Source organism: Borostomias antarcticus, assembly GCF_949987555.1.
Source record: "Borostomias antarcticus genome assembly, chromosome: 2".
In the NCBI taxonomy this organism is placed as follows: domain Eukaryota; kingdom Metazoa; phylum Chordata; class Actinopteri; order Stomiiformes; family Stomiidae; genus Borostomias; species Borostomias antarcticus.
In genome coordinates this window covers 41,991,196-42,006,502 of record NC_140235.1, presented here as the reverse complement: position 1 = coordinate 42,006,502, position 15,307 = coordinate 41,991,196, and the positions used below count along the sequence as shown (strand labels likewise).

The 15,307-nt window shown below is 55.5% G+C and overlaps 1 protein-coding gene across 1 annotated transcript in view; it reads left to right on the top strand.

Moving 5' to 3' along the window:
- ndor1 (NADPH dependent diflavin oxidoreductase 1) overlaps nucleotides 1-15,307 on the top strand; it is a gene marked incomplete at its 3' end in the record, with an annotated part of 36,126 nt that overhangs the window by 7,600 nt on the left and 13,219 nt on the right. The window contains exons 8-12 of the mRNA XM_084461582.1: nucleotides 814-941; nucleotides 3,114-3,331; nucleotides 13,077-13,184; nucleotides 13,780-13,894; nucleotides 15,040-15,186. Coding sequence (XP_084317708.1) covers nucleotides 814-941; nucleotides 3,114-3,331; nucleotides 13,077-13,184; nucleotides 13,780-13,894; nucleotides 15,040-15,186 — 716 coding nt within the window. The remainder of the gene's footprint in view (nucleotides 1-813; nucleotides 942-3,113; nucleotides 3,332-13,076; nucleotides 13,185-13,779; nucleotides 13,895-15,039; nucleotides 15,187-15,307) is intronic.

Genomic DNA, 15,307 nt, shown 5'->3' with positions numbered 1-15,307 from the left:
GTATCCCTGTGTGTGTGTGTGTGTGTGTGTGTGTGTGTGTGTGTTCAGGTTCAGTGCGGGGGATGTGGTGATGATGTATCCCTGTGTGTGTGTGTGTGTGTGTGTGTGTGTGTGTTCAGGTTCAGTGCGGGGGATGTGGTGATGATGTATCCCTGTGTGTGTGTGTGTGTGTGTGTGTTCAGGTTCAGTGCGGGGGATGTGGTGATGATGTATCCCTGTGTGTGTGTGTGTGTGTGTGTGTGTGTGTGTGTGTGTGTGTGTGTGTGTGTGTGTGTGTGTGCAGGTTCAGTGCGGGGGATGTGGTGATGATGTATCCCTGTGTGTGTGTGTGTGTGTGTGTGTGTGTGTGTGCAGGTTCAGTGCGGGGGATGTGGTGATGATGTTTCCCTGTGTGTGTGTGTGTGTGTGTGTGTGTGTGTGTGTGTGTGTGTGTGTGTGTGTTCAGGTTCAGTGCGGGGGATGTGGTGATGTATCCCTGTGTGTGTGTGTGTGTGTGTGTGTGTGTGTGTGTGTGTGTGTGTGTGTGTGTGTGTGTGTGTGTGTGTGTGTGTGTGCAGGTTCAGTGCGGGGGATGTGGTGATGTATCCCTGTGTGTGTGTGTGTGTGTGTGTGTGTGTGTGTGTGTGTGTGTGTGTGCAGGTTCAGTGCGGGGGATGTGGTGATGATGTATCCCTGTGTGTGTGTGTGTGTGTGTGTGTGTGTGTGTGTGTGTGTGTGTGTGTGTGTGTGTGTGTGTGTGCAGGTTCAGAGCGGGGGATGTAGTGATGATGTATCCCTGTGTGTGTGTGTGTGTGTGTGTGTGTGTGTGTGCAGGTTCAGTGCGGGGGATGTGGTGATGATGTATCCCTGTAACGCCCCTGAGGATGTGGACCAGTTCTGTCAGCTGCTGAGACTGAACCCTGAGGCGCAGTTCACCCTCCAGCCCACAGAGGGCAGCACCGGTGTGTGTGTGTGTGTGTGTGTGTGTGTGTGTCTGCGTGTCTGCGTATATGTATAGACTCAAAAGAATACATAATTTGCATTAGTGACATCTGCTGGTGCATAGTTGTCACTACAATCACTTCATGGGTTTGAAATGGTCTTTCAAACAACTCTGAACATTTTTGAAGCTTAGTACTTAAAGACAAGTTGAAGACCTGCACATGTTAACCTGAAGCACATGTAGCTTCTATAGAAGCAGCGCGTATCACTGTGACTCATGATGAGTTTCCTCCATCGGCCCTGTACTAATATGAACATGTATACTAGCCTGACTCTCTGGTTCACATGTATACTAGCCTGACTCTCTGGTTCACATGTATACTAGCCTGACTCTGGTTCACATGTATACTAGCCTGACTCTGGTTCACATGTATACTAGCCTGACTCTCTGGTTCACATGTATACTAGCCTGACTCTGGTTCACATGTATACTAGCCTGACTATCTGTTTCACATGTATACTAGCCTGACTCTCTGGTTCACATGTATACTAGCCTGACTCTGTTTCACATGTATACTAGCCTGACTCTCTGGTTCACATGTATACTAGCCTGACTCTCTGTTTCACATGTATACTAGCCTGACTCTCTGGTTCACATGTATACTAGCCTCTCTGGTTCACATGTATACTAGCCTGACTCTCTGGTTCACATGTATACTAGCCTCTCTGGTTCACATGTATACTAGCCTGACTCTGGTTCACATGTATACTAGCCTGACTCTGGTTCACATGTATACTAGCCTGACTCTGGTTCACATGTATACTAGCCTGACTCTGGTTCACATGTATACTAGCCTGACTCTGGTTCACATGTATACTAGCCTGACTCTCTGGTTCACATGTATACTAGCCTGACTCTCTGGTTCACATGTATACTAGCCTGACTCTGGTTCACATGTATACTAGCCTCTCTGGTTCACATGTATACTAGCCTCTCTGGTTCACATGTATACTAGCCTGACTCTGGTTCACATGTATACTAGCCTCTCTGGTTCACATGTATACTAGCCTCTCTGGTTCACATGTATACTAGCCTCTCTGGTTCACATGTATACTAGCCTGACTCTCTGGTTCACATGTATACTAGCCTGACTCTCTGGTTCACATGTATACTAGCCTGACTCTCTGGTTCACATGTATACTAGCCTGACTCTCTGGTTCACATGTATACTAGTCTGACTCTCTGGTTCACATGTATACTAGCCTGACTCTCTGGTTCACATGTATACTAGCCTGACTCTCTGGTTCACATGTATACTAGCCTTACTCTCTGGTTCACATGTATACTAGTCTGACTCTCTGGTTCACATGTATACTAGCCTGACTCTCTGGTTCACATGTATACTAGCCTGACTCTCTGGTTCACATGTATACTAGCCTGACTCTCTGGTTCACATGTATACTAGCCTGACTCTCTGGTTCACATGTATACTAGCCTGACTCTCTGGTTCACATGTATACTAGCCTCTCTGGTTCACATGTATACTAGCCTGACTCTCTGGTTCACATGTATACTAGCCTCTCTGGTTCACATGTATACTAGCCTGACTCTGGTTCACATGTATACTAGCCTGACTCTGGTTCACATGTATACTAGCCTGACTCTGGTTCACATGTATACTAGCCTGACTCTGGTTCACATGTATACTAGCCTGACTCTGGTTCACATGTATACTAGCCTGACTCTCTGGTTCACATGTATACTAGCCTGACTCTCTGGTTCACATGTATACTAGCCTGACTCTGGTTCACATGTATACTAGCCTCTCTGGTTCACATGTATACTAGCCTCTCTGGTTCACATGTATACTAGCCTGACTCTGGTTCACATGTATACTAGCCTGACTCTGGTTCCCTCAGTTCAGTCTGAACAGGCTTCCATTGCAGGGTCTTCCAGATGGCCGTTGCTGAAGAGGAAGTCCTCAGCGATGAGTTCATCCTCAAACCAATCACATCACATTCACAGTTTCATTTCGTCAAGGCGTTCAGAGGCCTGGCCTGGCGGGACCAGAGCCTTTCCAGACCATTAATCACAGTGAAAATGTGCAGATTCAGGGGCGGAGCCAGACTAGCGCACGTTAGTAGATGATATTGTGTCTGTCCTCTCTCTCCCCTCCCCCTCGCCCCCCCAGCCCTGGTGCCTGCGCGTCTCCCCCAGCCCTGCGGGGTGCGCCACCTGGTGGAGAGCTTCCTGGACATCGCCGCCGTGCCGCGCCGCTCCTTCTTCGAGCTGCTGGCCACCTTCGCCACCAACGAGCTGGAGCAGGAGAAGCTGGCGGAGTTCAGCTCGGCGCAGGGCCAGGACGACCTGCACGCCTACTGCAACAGACCCAGACGCACCGCCCTGGAGGTGAGGGCGCCGGGGTCAGAGGTCAGGGCTAGGGTTTGTTAGGGCTAGCGGAGGAGGACCCAAAAGCAGACTCAAAAAAGGCTTGGAGGTGAAGCCCGGAGGCGTGTTTATTGGTCTGGCCAGGCAGGATCAGGTCGGAGAGGCAAGCGGGGGTCAGGCAGGGACGTGGTAGTCAGACAGGCGTGGGTCGGGCAGGAGCGTGGTACTCAGGCAGGCGTGGGTCAGGCAGGAGCGTGGTAGTCAGACAGGCGTGGGTCAGGCAGGTTCGTGGTCCTCAGGCAGGCGTGGGTCAGGCAGGTTAACTAGGATGAATGAAAACAAAGAACGGTGAGACAGGCTCGAGTAAGGAGTAGGGATTTAGCTGGAGTCGTGTTACCCACTGGGTTGGTCAACGATCTGGCACAGAGGGCTGTGTGGACCGGCTTCTTATCCTGCTGGCGATTGGTTGATCAGGACCAGGTGCGTTGAGGTGTGGAGGAGAGGCAATCAAGGTGACGCACGGCAGGTGTGGATCGGGGGCGTGTCTGGCTTGTGACCGCAGACGTGCCCGCAGTTCCCGCTGCAGGCTCTGGGAGGTGCTGGGGGAAACGGAGTCCGGCACTGGAGAGACATGATCAGGCTGGGGGACAGGCTGGGGACCAGCGTCAGAACCGGGGCTCGGGCCGGGGTCAGGGGGCTGAGGAGGTGGACGAGGCTGACGCGGCGGTGCCGTGACAGGACCCCCCCCTCTACGGGCGCCACCTGGCGACCGACCGGGCTGGCCAGGATGGTCACGGTGGAAATCCCGGATAAGAGAGGGGTCCAGGATGAACCTACGGGGCACCCAGCACCACTCCTCGGGCCCATAGCCCTCCCAGTCCACAAGGTAGTGCAACCCCCGACCCCGCCGACGGGCCCCCAGGAGCTGTCGGACAGTCCAGGCCGGCTGGTCGTCGATGATCCGGACAGGTGGCGGGGTGTCGCCTGGCGGGCACAGAGGGCTGACAGGAGCAGGCTTAACACGGGAGACATGGAATGTGGGATGTATCCTCATGGACGGGGGCAGCTGCAGTCTGACAGCAGAAGGGTTAACCACACTGTCTATCTTGTAAGGACCAATGTAGCGGGGCGTGAGCTTACGTGACGAGGCCCGCAGGGGGATGTCCTTGGAGGAGAGCCAGACCGCCTGGCCGGGCTGGTAGACAGGGGCCGGGGTCCGATGGCGGTCTGCCTGGTGCTGGCTCCGACGGGTGGAACGAACAAGCGCGGCTCGGGCATCCCTCCACACCTTTTGGCAGCGGCGGAGATGGACCTGGACTGAGGGCACGGCGAGCTCCTCCTCCTGCTCAGGGAATAGAGGTGGTAGATATCCCAGGGAGCATTCAAACGGAGACAAGCCAGTGGAAGAGCTAGGAAGGGAGTTATGGGCATACTCCACCCAGGGGAGGTATCGGCTCCAGGTAGCAGGGTTACGACCAGTGACACAGCGCAGGGCGTTCCCCAGGTATTGGTTGGCTCGCTCGGCTTGCCCATTGGTCTGGGGATGGTAACCCGAGGACAGACTCACCGAAGCCCCAATGGCCCGACAAAACTCCCTCCACACCTGGGAAGTGAACTGTGGACCTCGGTCAGAAACGATGTCCGCAGGGATGCCATGGAGCCGGACCACGTGGGTCACCAGAAGGTCAACAGTCTCAGACGCAGAGGGGAGCTTGGGCAGAGGCACAAAATGGACGGACTTGGAAAAACGGTCCACAATGGTCAGTATGGTGGTGTTACCCTGGGAAGGGGGCAGTCCAGTCACGAAGTCCAGACCTATGTGGCTCCACGGGCGACCAGGGACCGGCAGGGGGCGCAGCAGACCGGAGGCGGGTTGGTGCGAGGCCTTGCTCCGTGCACACACCGTGCAGGCCCGGACGTACTCCCTGGTGTCCTGGGCCATGGAGGGCCACCAGAACCGTCTCCTGAGAAGGGCTAGAGTGCGGCTGGACCCCGGATGACAGGCAAACTGGGAGGCATGAACCCACTGGAGGACCTGGGGACGGACATGGTCAGGGACAAACAGGCAGTTAACAGGGCCGTTACCTGGGTCAGGCTGGGTCCTCTGGGCCTCCTTCACCAATCCTTCGATCTCCCAAGTTACAGCGGCCACCACACATGAGGGAGGAAGGATGGTGTCTGGTTCGTCAGTGTCCTGGTTGGGGGGAGCATACTGGCGAGACAGGGCGTCAGGCTTGACATTGCGGGATCCTGGACGATAGGTGATGGTAAAATTGAAACGACCAAAAAACAGAGCCCACCTGGCTTGCCGCGGGTTCAGTCTCTTGGCATTCTCGATGTAGGTCAGATTCTTGTGGTCAGTCCACACAATGAAAGGCACCTCAGCTCCCTCCAACCAGTGCCTCCACTCCTCAAGGGCTAGCTGGACAGCAAGCAGTTCCTTATTGCCCACGTCGTAGTTACGCTCCGCGGGCTCCAGCCGGCGGGAGAAGAACGCACAGGGGTGGACTTTACCATCAGTGGGTGATCGCTGGGACAGCACTGCCCCCACTCCACTGTCCGACGCGTCGACCTCCACAATAAACTGGAGAGAGGGATCAGGCTGGGTGAGGACCGGAGCAGACGTGAAGAGCCTCTTCAGCTCATTGAAGGCCGCCCCCGCCTCGGGGGTCCACGAGAAGGGGACGTTCTTGGAGGTGAGCGCGGTCATGGGAGCGGCCACCCGGCTGTAGTTGCGGATGAAGCGCCTGTAGAAATTGGCAAATCCTAGGAACCTCTGGAGGTCCTTACGGTTCTTGGGGACAGGCCAGAACCATCGCCCTGATCTTCTCGGGGGTAGCCTGCACCTGGCCACTGCCGATGAGGAAGCCCAGGAACTGCACAGAGGTGATGTGGAATTCACACTTCTCAGCTTTCACAAACAGCTTATTCTCCAGAAGCCTCTGGAGAACCTGTCTGACATGTGCGATGTGTTCCTCATGGGAGTGAGAAAAAATTAGGATGTCGTCTAGATAGACAAAAACACAGCGGTGGAGGAAGTCCCGGAGGACGTCATTTATCAGGGCCTGGAATACTGCAGAGGCGTTGGTAAGTCCAAATGGCATGACACGGTACTCGAAGTGTCCGAGCGGGGTGTTGAACGCTGTTTTCCATTCATCTCCCTCTCTGATACGGACCAGGTGATACGCGTTTCTAAGATCGAGTTTGGAGAATATGGTAGCTCCCTGGAGGGGTTCAAAGGCAGAGGCGAGGAGGGGCAGAGAGTACTTGTTCCTCACTGTTATGCTATTTAGGGCCCGGTAGTCGATGCAGGGTCGCAAGGTGCCGTCCTTCTTGGCCACAAAAAAGAATCCAGCACCTACCGGAGAGGACGAGGGCTTGATGATGCCTGATGCCAGGGAGTCACGGATGTAGGTCTCCATAGCTTCCCGTTCAGGCCTGGACAGGTTGAACAAATGCCCAGATGGCAAGGGGGCTCCAGGGAGGAGTTCAATGGAGCAATCATAAGGGCGGTGGGGTGGCAGAGTAAGGGCCCGCTGCTTACTGAACACCTCCCCAATGTCATGGTACTCGGGAGGGACTATGGACAGGTCTGGGGGTCCAAATGGGGCGATGGCGCCCTCAGCAGGCGGCAGGGCCGACGTGAGACAGGTGTTATGGCAGTAGGGGCTCCAGCCACTCACCTTATTGGTGATCCAGTCAATGTGTGGGTTGTGACGTCTCAACCAGGGCTGACCCAGAACAATGGGGCTTAGAGACGAGGAGATGACTAGGAGGGACATGGACTCATGGTGGTTACCTGACAGAACCACATCAAGAGGCTCGGTGACATGGGAAACGTTGGCTAAGAGCCCGCCACTCAGGTCATGGACGTCAATGGGGTGTCACGGGGTATGGTGGTGATGCCAGCTTGACGGACCAACAGAGTCGATAAAGCAGTCGTCGGCCCCGGAATCAACCAGAGCGGGTACAGTGAAGGACTGCCGATTAACAATAATAGTGGCCTCGAGGTGCATGCGCCCCAGGGCATCGGCGGAGGACATCACATTGAAACCGGCTCCGGCGGTCCTAGACTGCCTGGGAGGGGGTGTGGGAGACGAAGCACCGCTCACCAGCGATCCCACTTTCACTGGCGAGCGTGGGCTTTTGGCCGAACGGGGCAGGACACGCGGCTGTGTCTGGGCTGGCCGCAGTAAAAACAGAGGCGCTCATTTACCCTACGGGCGCGTTCCGCCTCGGTTAGGCGTGCTCCGCCTAGCTGCATGGGTTCGTCTGAGGCAGGGGATATCGAGGCCGGCTGAAAGAGGACCGTTTCATTGTTAGGACCCGGGGAAGTTCGAGGCGGTAGACTGGGAAAGCGCTGACTAGCGACCCGAACTGCGGGAGTAGGAGCGCGGAGATTCCTCTCTTTCCTGCGCTCTCAAAGGCGGTTGTCTATCTTGACAGCAAGGGAAATCAGGAGATCGAGAGAAGCCGGCTCATCTCTGAGTGCCAACTCGTCCTTAAGAGACTCAGACAGACCCGCTTGAAAGGCTGACTGTAGCGCCGCGTCATTCCATCCACTATCCGCTGCTAGTATTCTGAACTCGATAGAGTACTCGGCAACACTATGGCTTCCCTGCTGAATGCGCATAAGGCGAGAGGCGGAATCGTGGCCCAGGAGTGGATGGTCAAACACCTTTCTGAACTCGGAGCAGAACGTGCTGTAGGAATTCAGACAGGAAGCCTTGGCCCTCCATGTGGCCTCGAACCAGCCAAGCGGCTGGCCAGTGAGATGGCTGGACACAAACGCGATCTTCTCAGAATCCTGGGAGTACCTGCTGGGCTGGTGAGTAAAAATAAAATCACACTGCATGAGAAATGTGGAGCACTGCACTACGTCGCCGTCATAGGGCTTGGGGTTAGAGAGGTTTGGCTCCCGCCGGTGTAATACCCCTGGGGCATCACGTTCAGCGGCAGGGGCAAGACCAGCAACGGGGTTGTCTTCCGGGGCTGGGAGAACGACTAACCGGCCCACCTGCTCACTGAGGGTTGCTAGGGTCTGGGCGATGGACTGCAGGTTGCGCTCTGTCTGGGCGGTCTGCTCAGAGAGTGTCTGCATCCCCGTACCAAGCCGTTCCACGACGGCTCGGGTCTCACGGAGAGCATTCGCATGTTGTCCAACGACGAGGCCCTGGCTGGTGATGGCTTGGCGAAGGGAGTCCGCTGGGTCCATTTGTGGCCAGATCGTTCTGTTAGGGCTAGCGGAGGAGGACCCAAAAGCAGACTCAAAAAAGGCTTAGAGGTGAAGCCCGGAGGCGTGTTTATTTGGTATGGCCAGGCAGGATCAGGTCGGAGAGGCAAGCGGGGGTCAGGCAGGGACGTGGTAGTCAGACAGGCGTGGGTCGGGCAGGAGCGTGGTACTCAGACAGGCGTGGGTCAGGCAGGAGCGTGGTACTCAGGCAGGCGTGGGTCAGGCAGGAGCGTGGTAGTCAGACAGGTGTCGGTCAGGCAGGTTCGTGGTCCTCAGGCAGGCGTGGGTCAGGCAGGTTAACTAGGATGAATGAAAACAAAGAACGGTGAGACAGGCTCGAGTAAGGAGTAGGGATTTAGCTGGAGTCGTGTTACCCACTGGGTTGGTCAACGATCTGGCACAGAGGGCTGTGTGGACCGGCTTCTTATCCTGCTGGCGATTGGTTGATCAGGACCAGGTGCGTTGAGGTGTGGAGGAGAGGCAATCAAGGTGACGCACGGCAGGTGTGGATCGGGGGCGTGTCTGGCTTGTGACCGCAGACGTGCCCGCAGTTCCCGCTGCAGGCTCTGGGAGGTGCTGGGGGAAACGGAGTCCGGCACTGGAGAGACATGGTCAGGCTGGGGGACAGGCTGGGGACCAGCGTCAGAACCGGGGCTCGGGCCGGGGTCAGGGGGCTGAGGAGGTGGACTAGGCTGACGCGGCGGTGCCGTGACAGGGTTAGGGTCAGTAGCTGCACAACTACTGCAGCAGGCCCAGAGGCACGGCCCTGGAGGTGAGGGGTCAACAACTGTGAAAGGGGGTTTTCTTTTTAACCTTTAGTCTCAGCAGGTTAGCGTTAGGGTCTCAGCAGGTCATTACCACTAGCGATGGATTATTAACTATGGAAACTATGATCATCATCATCTTCATCCGCTTATCCAGGGTCGGGTCCCGGAGGCAGCAGCTCCAGCAGGGGGCCCCAGACATCCCTTTCCCTAGCAGCATCAACCAGCTCTGCCTGGGGAATCTTTAGCCGCTCACAGGCCAGTGCGGAGATGTAGTCCCGCCACCTAGTCCTGGGTCTACCCCGTGGCCTCCTCCCAGCCGGACACGCCTGGAACACCTCCCTAGGGAGGCGCCCAGGAGGCATCCTCACTAGATGCCCGAACCACCTCAACTGGCTCCTTTCGACGCAAAGGAGCAGCGGCTCTACTCCGAGTCTCTCCCGGATGACTGAACTTCTCACCCGATCTCTCAGGGAGACCCCAGCCACCCTCCGGAGAAAACTCATTTCGGCCGCTTGTATCCGTGATCTCGTTCTTTCGGTCATGACCCATCCTTCATGACCATAGGTGAGGGTGGGGACGAAGATAGACCGGTAGATCGAGAGCTTTGCCTTTTGGCTCAGCTCTCTTTTGGTCACAACAGTGCGGTAAAGCGACTGCAGAACCGCACCAGCTGCTCCGATTCTCCGGCCAAACTCCCTCTCCATGGTTCCCTCACTCGTGAACAAGACCCCCAGATACTTGAACTCCTTCACTTGGGGTAAGGACTCATTTCCTACTCGGATCGGACAGGCCACCAGTTTCCTGCTGAGAACCATGGCCTCAGATTTAGAAGTGCTTATTCTCATCCCAGCCGCTTCACACTCAGTTGCGAACCTATCCAGAGAGTGCTGGAGGTCGCAGGCAGCTGATGCCATCAGGACCACATCATCTGCAAAAAGCAGTGACGTGATCCCCAGCTCACCGAACTGCAAACCCACCTCCCCCCGGCTACGCCTCGATATCCTTTCCATGAAAATCACAAACAGGATTGGTGACAAAGCGCAGCCCTGGCGGAGGCCAACACCCACCGGAAAGGAAGACGACTTGCTGCCGAGGACCCGGACACAGCCCTCGCTCTGGGTGTACAGGGATTGGATGGCCCTAAGTAGGGACCCCCTCACCCCATACTCCCGCATAACCCTCCACAAGACCTCTCGAGGGACCCGGTCGTAAGCCTTCTCCAAGTCCACAAAACACATGTAGACAGGTTGGGCAAACTCCCAAGCCCCCTCCAAGATCCTTGCGAGAGTGAAGAGCTGGTCGGTAGTTCCACAACCAGGACGAAATCCGCATTGTTCCTCTTCGATCTGAGGTTCGACTATCGGCCGGACCCTCCTTTCCAGCACCTTGGAGTAAACTTTCCCTGGGAGGCTGAGTAATGTGATGCCTCTTCAATTCGCACACACCCTCTGGTCCCCTTTTTTGAATATTGGGACCACCACCCCAGTCTGCCACTCCTTCGGCACTGACCCAGACTTCCACGCAATGTTACAGAGGCGTGTCAACCAAGACAGCCCCTCTACACCCAGCGCCTTCAGCATTTCTGGACGGATCTCATCAATCCCTGGGGCTCTGCCACTGTGGAGTTGTTTGACTACCTCAGTGACCTCCTCCAAGGACATTGACGACCCCCCATCATCTTCCGGCTCTGCCTCGATCGTAGAGGGTGGATTAGTCGGGTTCAGGAGTTCCTCAAAGTGCTCCTTCCAACGCTCAACAACCTCCTCAGTTGAGGTCAGCAGTGTCCCCTCCTTGCTGTATACAGCTTGGATGGTCCCCGCTTTCCCTTCCTGAGGTGTCTGATGGTCTTCCAGAAACACTTTGGTGCCGACCGAAAGTCCTTCTCCATGGTTTCTCCGAACTCCTCCCACACCCGCTGCTTTGCCTTGGTCACGGCCGAAGCCGCAGCCCTCCGGGCCAGTTGATACCCTGCAACTGTTTCTGGGGTCTCCCGGGCTAACATAACCCGGAAGGCCTCCTTCTTCAGTCGGACGGCTTCCCTCACCACCGCTGTCCACCACGGTGTCCGAGGGTTACCGCCCCTTGAGGTACCTATGGCCCTCAGGCCACAGCTCCCAGCCGCAGCTTCAGCAATGGAGGCTTTGAACACCGACCACTCATGCTCGATGTCCCCAACCTCCACAGGGATGCCTGAGAAGCTCTGCCGGAGGTGGCAATTGAAATCTCTCCAGACAGGCTCTTCCTCCAGACGTTCCCAGTTCACCCTCACTACACGCTTGGGTTTTCCAGGTCTGTCCAGAAGTTTCCCCCGCCATCGAAACCAGCTCACCACCAGATGGTGATCAGTGGACAGCTCTGCCCCTCTCTTTACCCGAGTGTCCAAAACGCATGGCCTCAGATCAGATGATATGATAACGAAATCGATCATCGACCTTCGGCCTAAGGTGTTCTGATGCCAGGTGTACTTGTGGGCATCCTTGTGTTCGAACATGGTAACATGTTCCAACAACAAAACACCACTCGGGTTCAGATCGTGGTGGCCATGCCTCCCAATCACGCCCCTCCAAATTTCTCCATCATTGCCTACGTGTGCATTGAAGTCCCCCAGTAGGACACTGGAGTCCCCTGCAGGAGCCCCCAAAAGGACTCCACTCAGGGTCTGCAGGAAGGCTGAGTACTCTGAACTGCTGTTCGGTGCATAAGCACAAACCACAGTCAGAGTCCCCCCCCCCCACAGTTCTAAGGCGCAGGGAGGCGATTCTCTCGTTCACTGGGGTGAACTCCAGCACAGAGGCGCTCAGCTGGGGGCTAGCTAGTATAGCCACACCTGCCTTACGCCTCATACCGTGAGCAACTCCGGAGAAGAACAGGGTCCAACCCCTATCCAGGAGTTTGGTTCCGGCGCCAGTGCTGTGCGTGGAGGTTAGCCCCACCAGGTGTAATTGGTATCGCTCCACCTCCCTCACAAGCTCCGGCTCCTTCCCCCCCAGCGAGGTCACGTTCCATGTCCCCAGAGCCAGCCTTTGCCGCCCGGGTCCGGTCCGTCGTTGCCCCCCGCCTTCACCGCCACCTAGTTGGCAGCGCACCCGACCCCGACAATTCCTCCCGCGGGTGGTGGGTCCATGGGACGATGGAGGAGGAGATGGTGCTTCCACGTTGCTTATTTGGGCTGGGCCCGGCCGGGCTCCGTGGTAAGCCCGGCCACCAGGCGCTCGCATGCGGGCCCTCCGTCTGAGCCTGGCTCCAGACGAGGGCCCCGGGCTTCCTCCGGGCCGGGTCTCAATTCCTTTTTGGTGTTCTGTCATCAGGGTTTTTTCCTGTAACCCCAGGTAGGGGGGCTAGGGGGTACTACCACTTGCCCAAGGTGGACCCCCAGACTAGTGGAGGGAAGGAGGCGTCTTACTTCTCCATTCTAGTTTTGCAACTAGCCACTGCCGCAGGAAACTATGATAGAAAAATTAACTACAGTTACTAACTGTGATGCTAATGAAATTCTTCATCCGCTCGTAGGATTTTCAGCTCAAATATTCAACAATGGAAAAGAGACCATGACAGACCAGGAATTAACCAGCTTCACAGGAGGGTCTCCATGTGACTTCTCCTGTGTGACTCTCCTCTCTCTCTCCTCTCTCTCCTCTCTCTCTCTCCTCTCTCTCTCTCTCCTCTCTCTCTCTCTCTCTCTCTGGTAGGTGTTGATCTCTCTCTCTCTCTCTCTGTCCTGGGTAAGTGTTGATCTCTCTGTCTGGTATCTCTCTCTCTCTGGCAGGTGTTGATGGACTTCCCTCACACCACAGCGGAGCTGCAGGTCGACTACCTGCTGGACCTGTTCCCTGAGATCCAGCCTCGCTCCTTCTCCATCGCCTCCTCCCTCCAGGTGAGCTGACCTGGACTCCGCACTCTCTCTCTCTCTCTCTCTCACTCTCTCTCTCTCTCTCTTTCTGGTTCTGGCTACTGTCACAACTTTCTAGAGACTGACAACATTTAGTCCAGATTTCGTTGCTTAAAGTGGAAATGATTTTAGAGAGAAAACGCTGCAGAACCAGTCCAGCGTCTTAAGGGCGCTCCTTCCTAGCGGGGCGGTGACCCAGTCCAGCGTCTTTACTCCTTCCTTCCTTCCTTCCTTCCTTCCTTGACTGACTGACTGGCTGACTGACTGACTGACTGACTGACTGACTGACTGGCTGGCTGACTGGCTGACTGGCTGACTGGCTGACTGACTGACTTTTGTTTTGATTCTAAACTCCAGTTTGTTTGGAGGACATCATTTCCGGTTAGGTGGATCCTTAACCCTATGGTTAGGGTTAGGGTTAGGGTTAGGCTGGGTTAGGGTTAGGGTTAGGCTGGGTTAGGGTTAGGGTTAGGGTTGGGGTTAGGCTTAACCCTATGTGGCGGAGATCTCCAAAGTCTGTCATGGCGAGACTTAACCTGGACCCTGCTCCCCCCTCCCCCTCCCCCTCCCCCTCCCCCAGGCTCATCCCAACAGGCTGCAGATCCTGCTAGCGGTGGTGCGCTACAAGACCATCATCCAGAGAGCCCGTCGGGGGCTGTGTTCCTCCTGGCTGGCCTCCCTGCACCCCACACAAGGTCTGCTGGCCTCCCTGCACCCCACACAAGGTCCGCTGGCCTCCCTGGCCCCCACACAAGGTCTGCTGGCCTCCCTGCCCCCCACACAAGGTCCGCTGGCCTCCCTGGCCCCCACACAAGGTCTGCTGGCCTCCCTGCCCCCCCCACACAAGGTCTGCTGGCCTCCCTGCCCCCCCCACACAAGGTCTGCTGGCCTCCCTGGCCCCCACACAAGGTCTGCTCGCCTCCACAGCAGTCAAGTTGCTATAACGGTTTTTTCCCGCCACATTTTGTGGAAACAAATGAAAACCACCTGATATCAGATGTGTTCATTGAGCCATAGCGTCCTACAGGACTCTACAGGACTTCAGTGACTTCCCCTCCCAGGAGCCACGTAGTCCAGCATCTCTGCCTGTGGTCACATGACGGCCTGTAACTTGGCTCCGCCCCCGTAACTTTGCTCCGCCCCTGTGCCTTTAATGTCCATATTAAACATTTGAGGCCTTTCTTGTGTGAATAAGTCTCCTACCGCCATCTAGTGGTAGGATCTCGCTTATTGACACTTTAATAGCAGCTACACTGTCAAAGGGTTCAGGGGTCGACATTAAAATCATGCAAAATGAATGAGCGATGTTTTGAACAGCCTTTCGTTTCACTGTTCTTTGTGACGATTTGTGATCTGTCACAGAAATCAGGAAAACCTTGGAGGTTATTGCACATTTATAACCCGTCAGTATGCTGATCTTTAAACCTTAGAGGTTATTACACATTTATAACCCATCAGAATGCTGATCTTCAAACCTTGGAGGTTATTACAGGTTTATAACCCGTCAGTATGCTGATCTTTAAACCTTGGAGGTTATTACAGGTTTATAACCCGTCAGAATGCTGATCTTTAAACCTTAGAGGTTATTACAGGTTTATAACCCATCAGAATGCTGATCTTTAAACCTTAGAGGTTATTACAGGTTTATAACCCGTCAGAATGCTGATCTTCAAACCTTGGAGGTTATTACAGGTTTATAACCCGTCAGAATGCTGATGTTCAAACCTTGGAGGTTATTACAGGTTTATAACCCGTCAGAATGCTGATCTTTAAACCTTGGAGGTTATTACAGGTTTATAACCCGTCAGAATGCTGATGGTTGGGCTGCTCTGTGTTCCAGGGGAGGTGCTGGTGCCTCTGTGGGTGAAGAAGGGAACCATGACGTTCCCGAAGGACCCGGACACCCCCGTGATAATGGTTGGTCCCGGGACGGGGGTGGCTCCTTTCAGAAGTGCTCTCCAGGAGAGGATAGCCCAGGACAAGACAGGTGAGGACACCCCCGCTCTCCTGCCCAGATGAGCAGGTCTCACCTACGGGCCTCTTGAACCCTAACCCTAACCCTTGAACCCTAACCCTGACCCTGACCCTGACCCTAACCCTAACCCTAA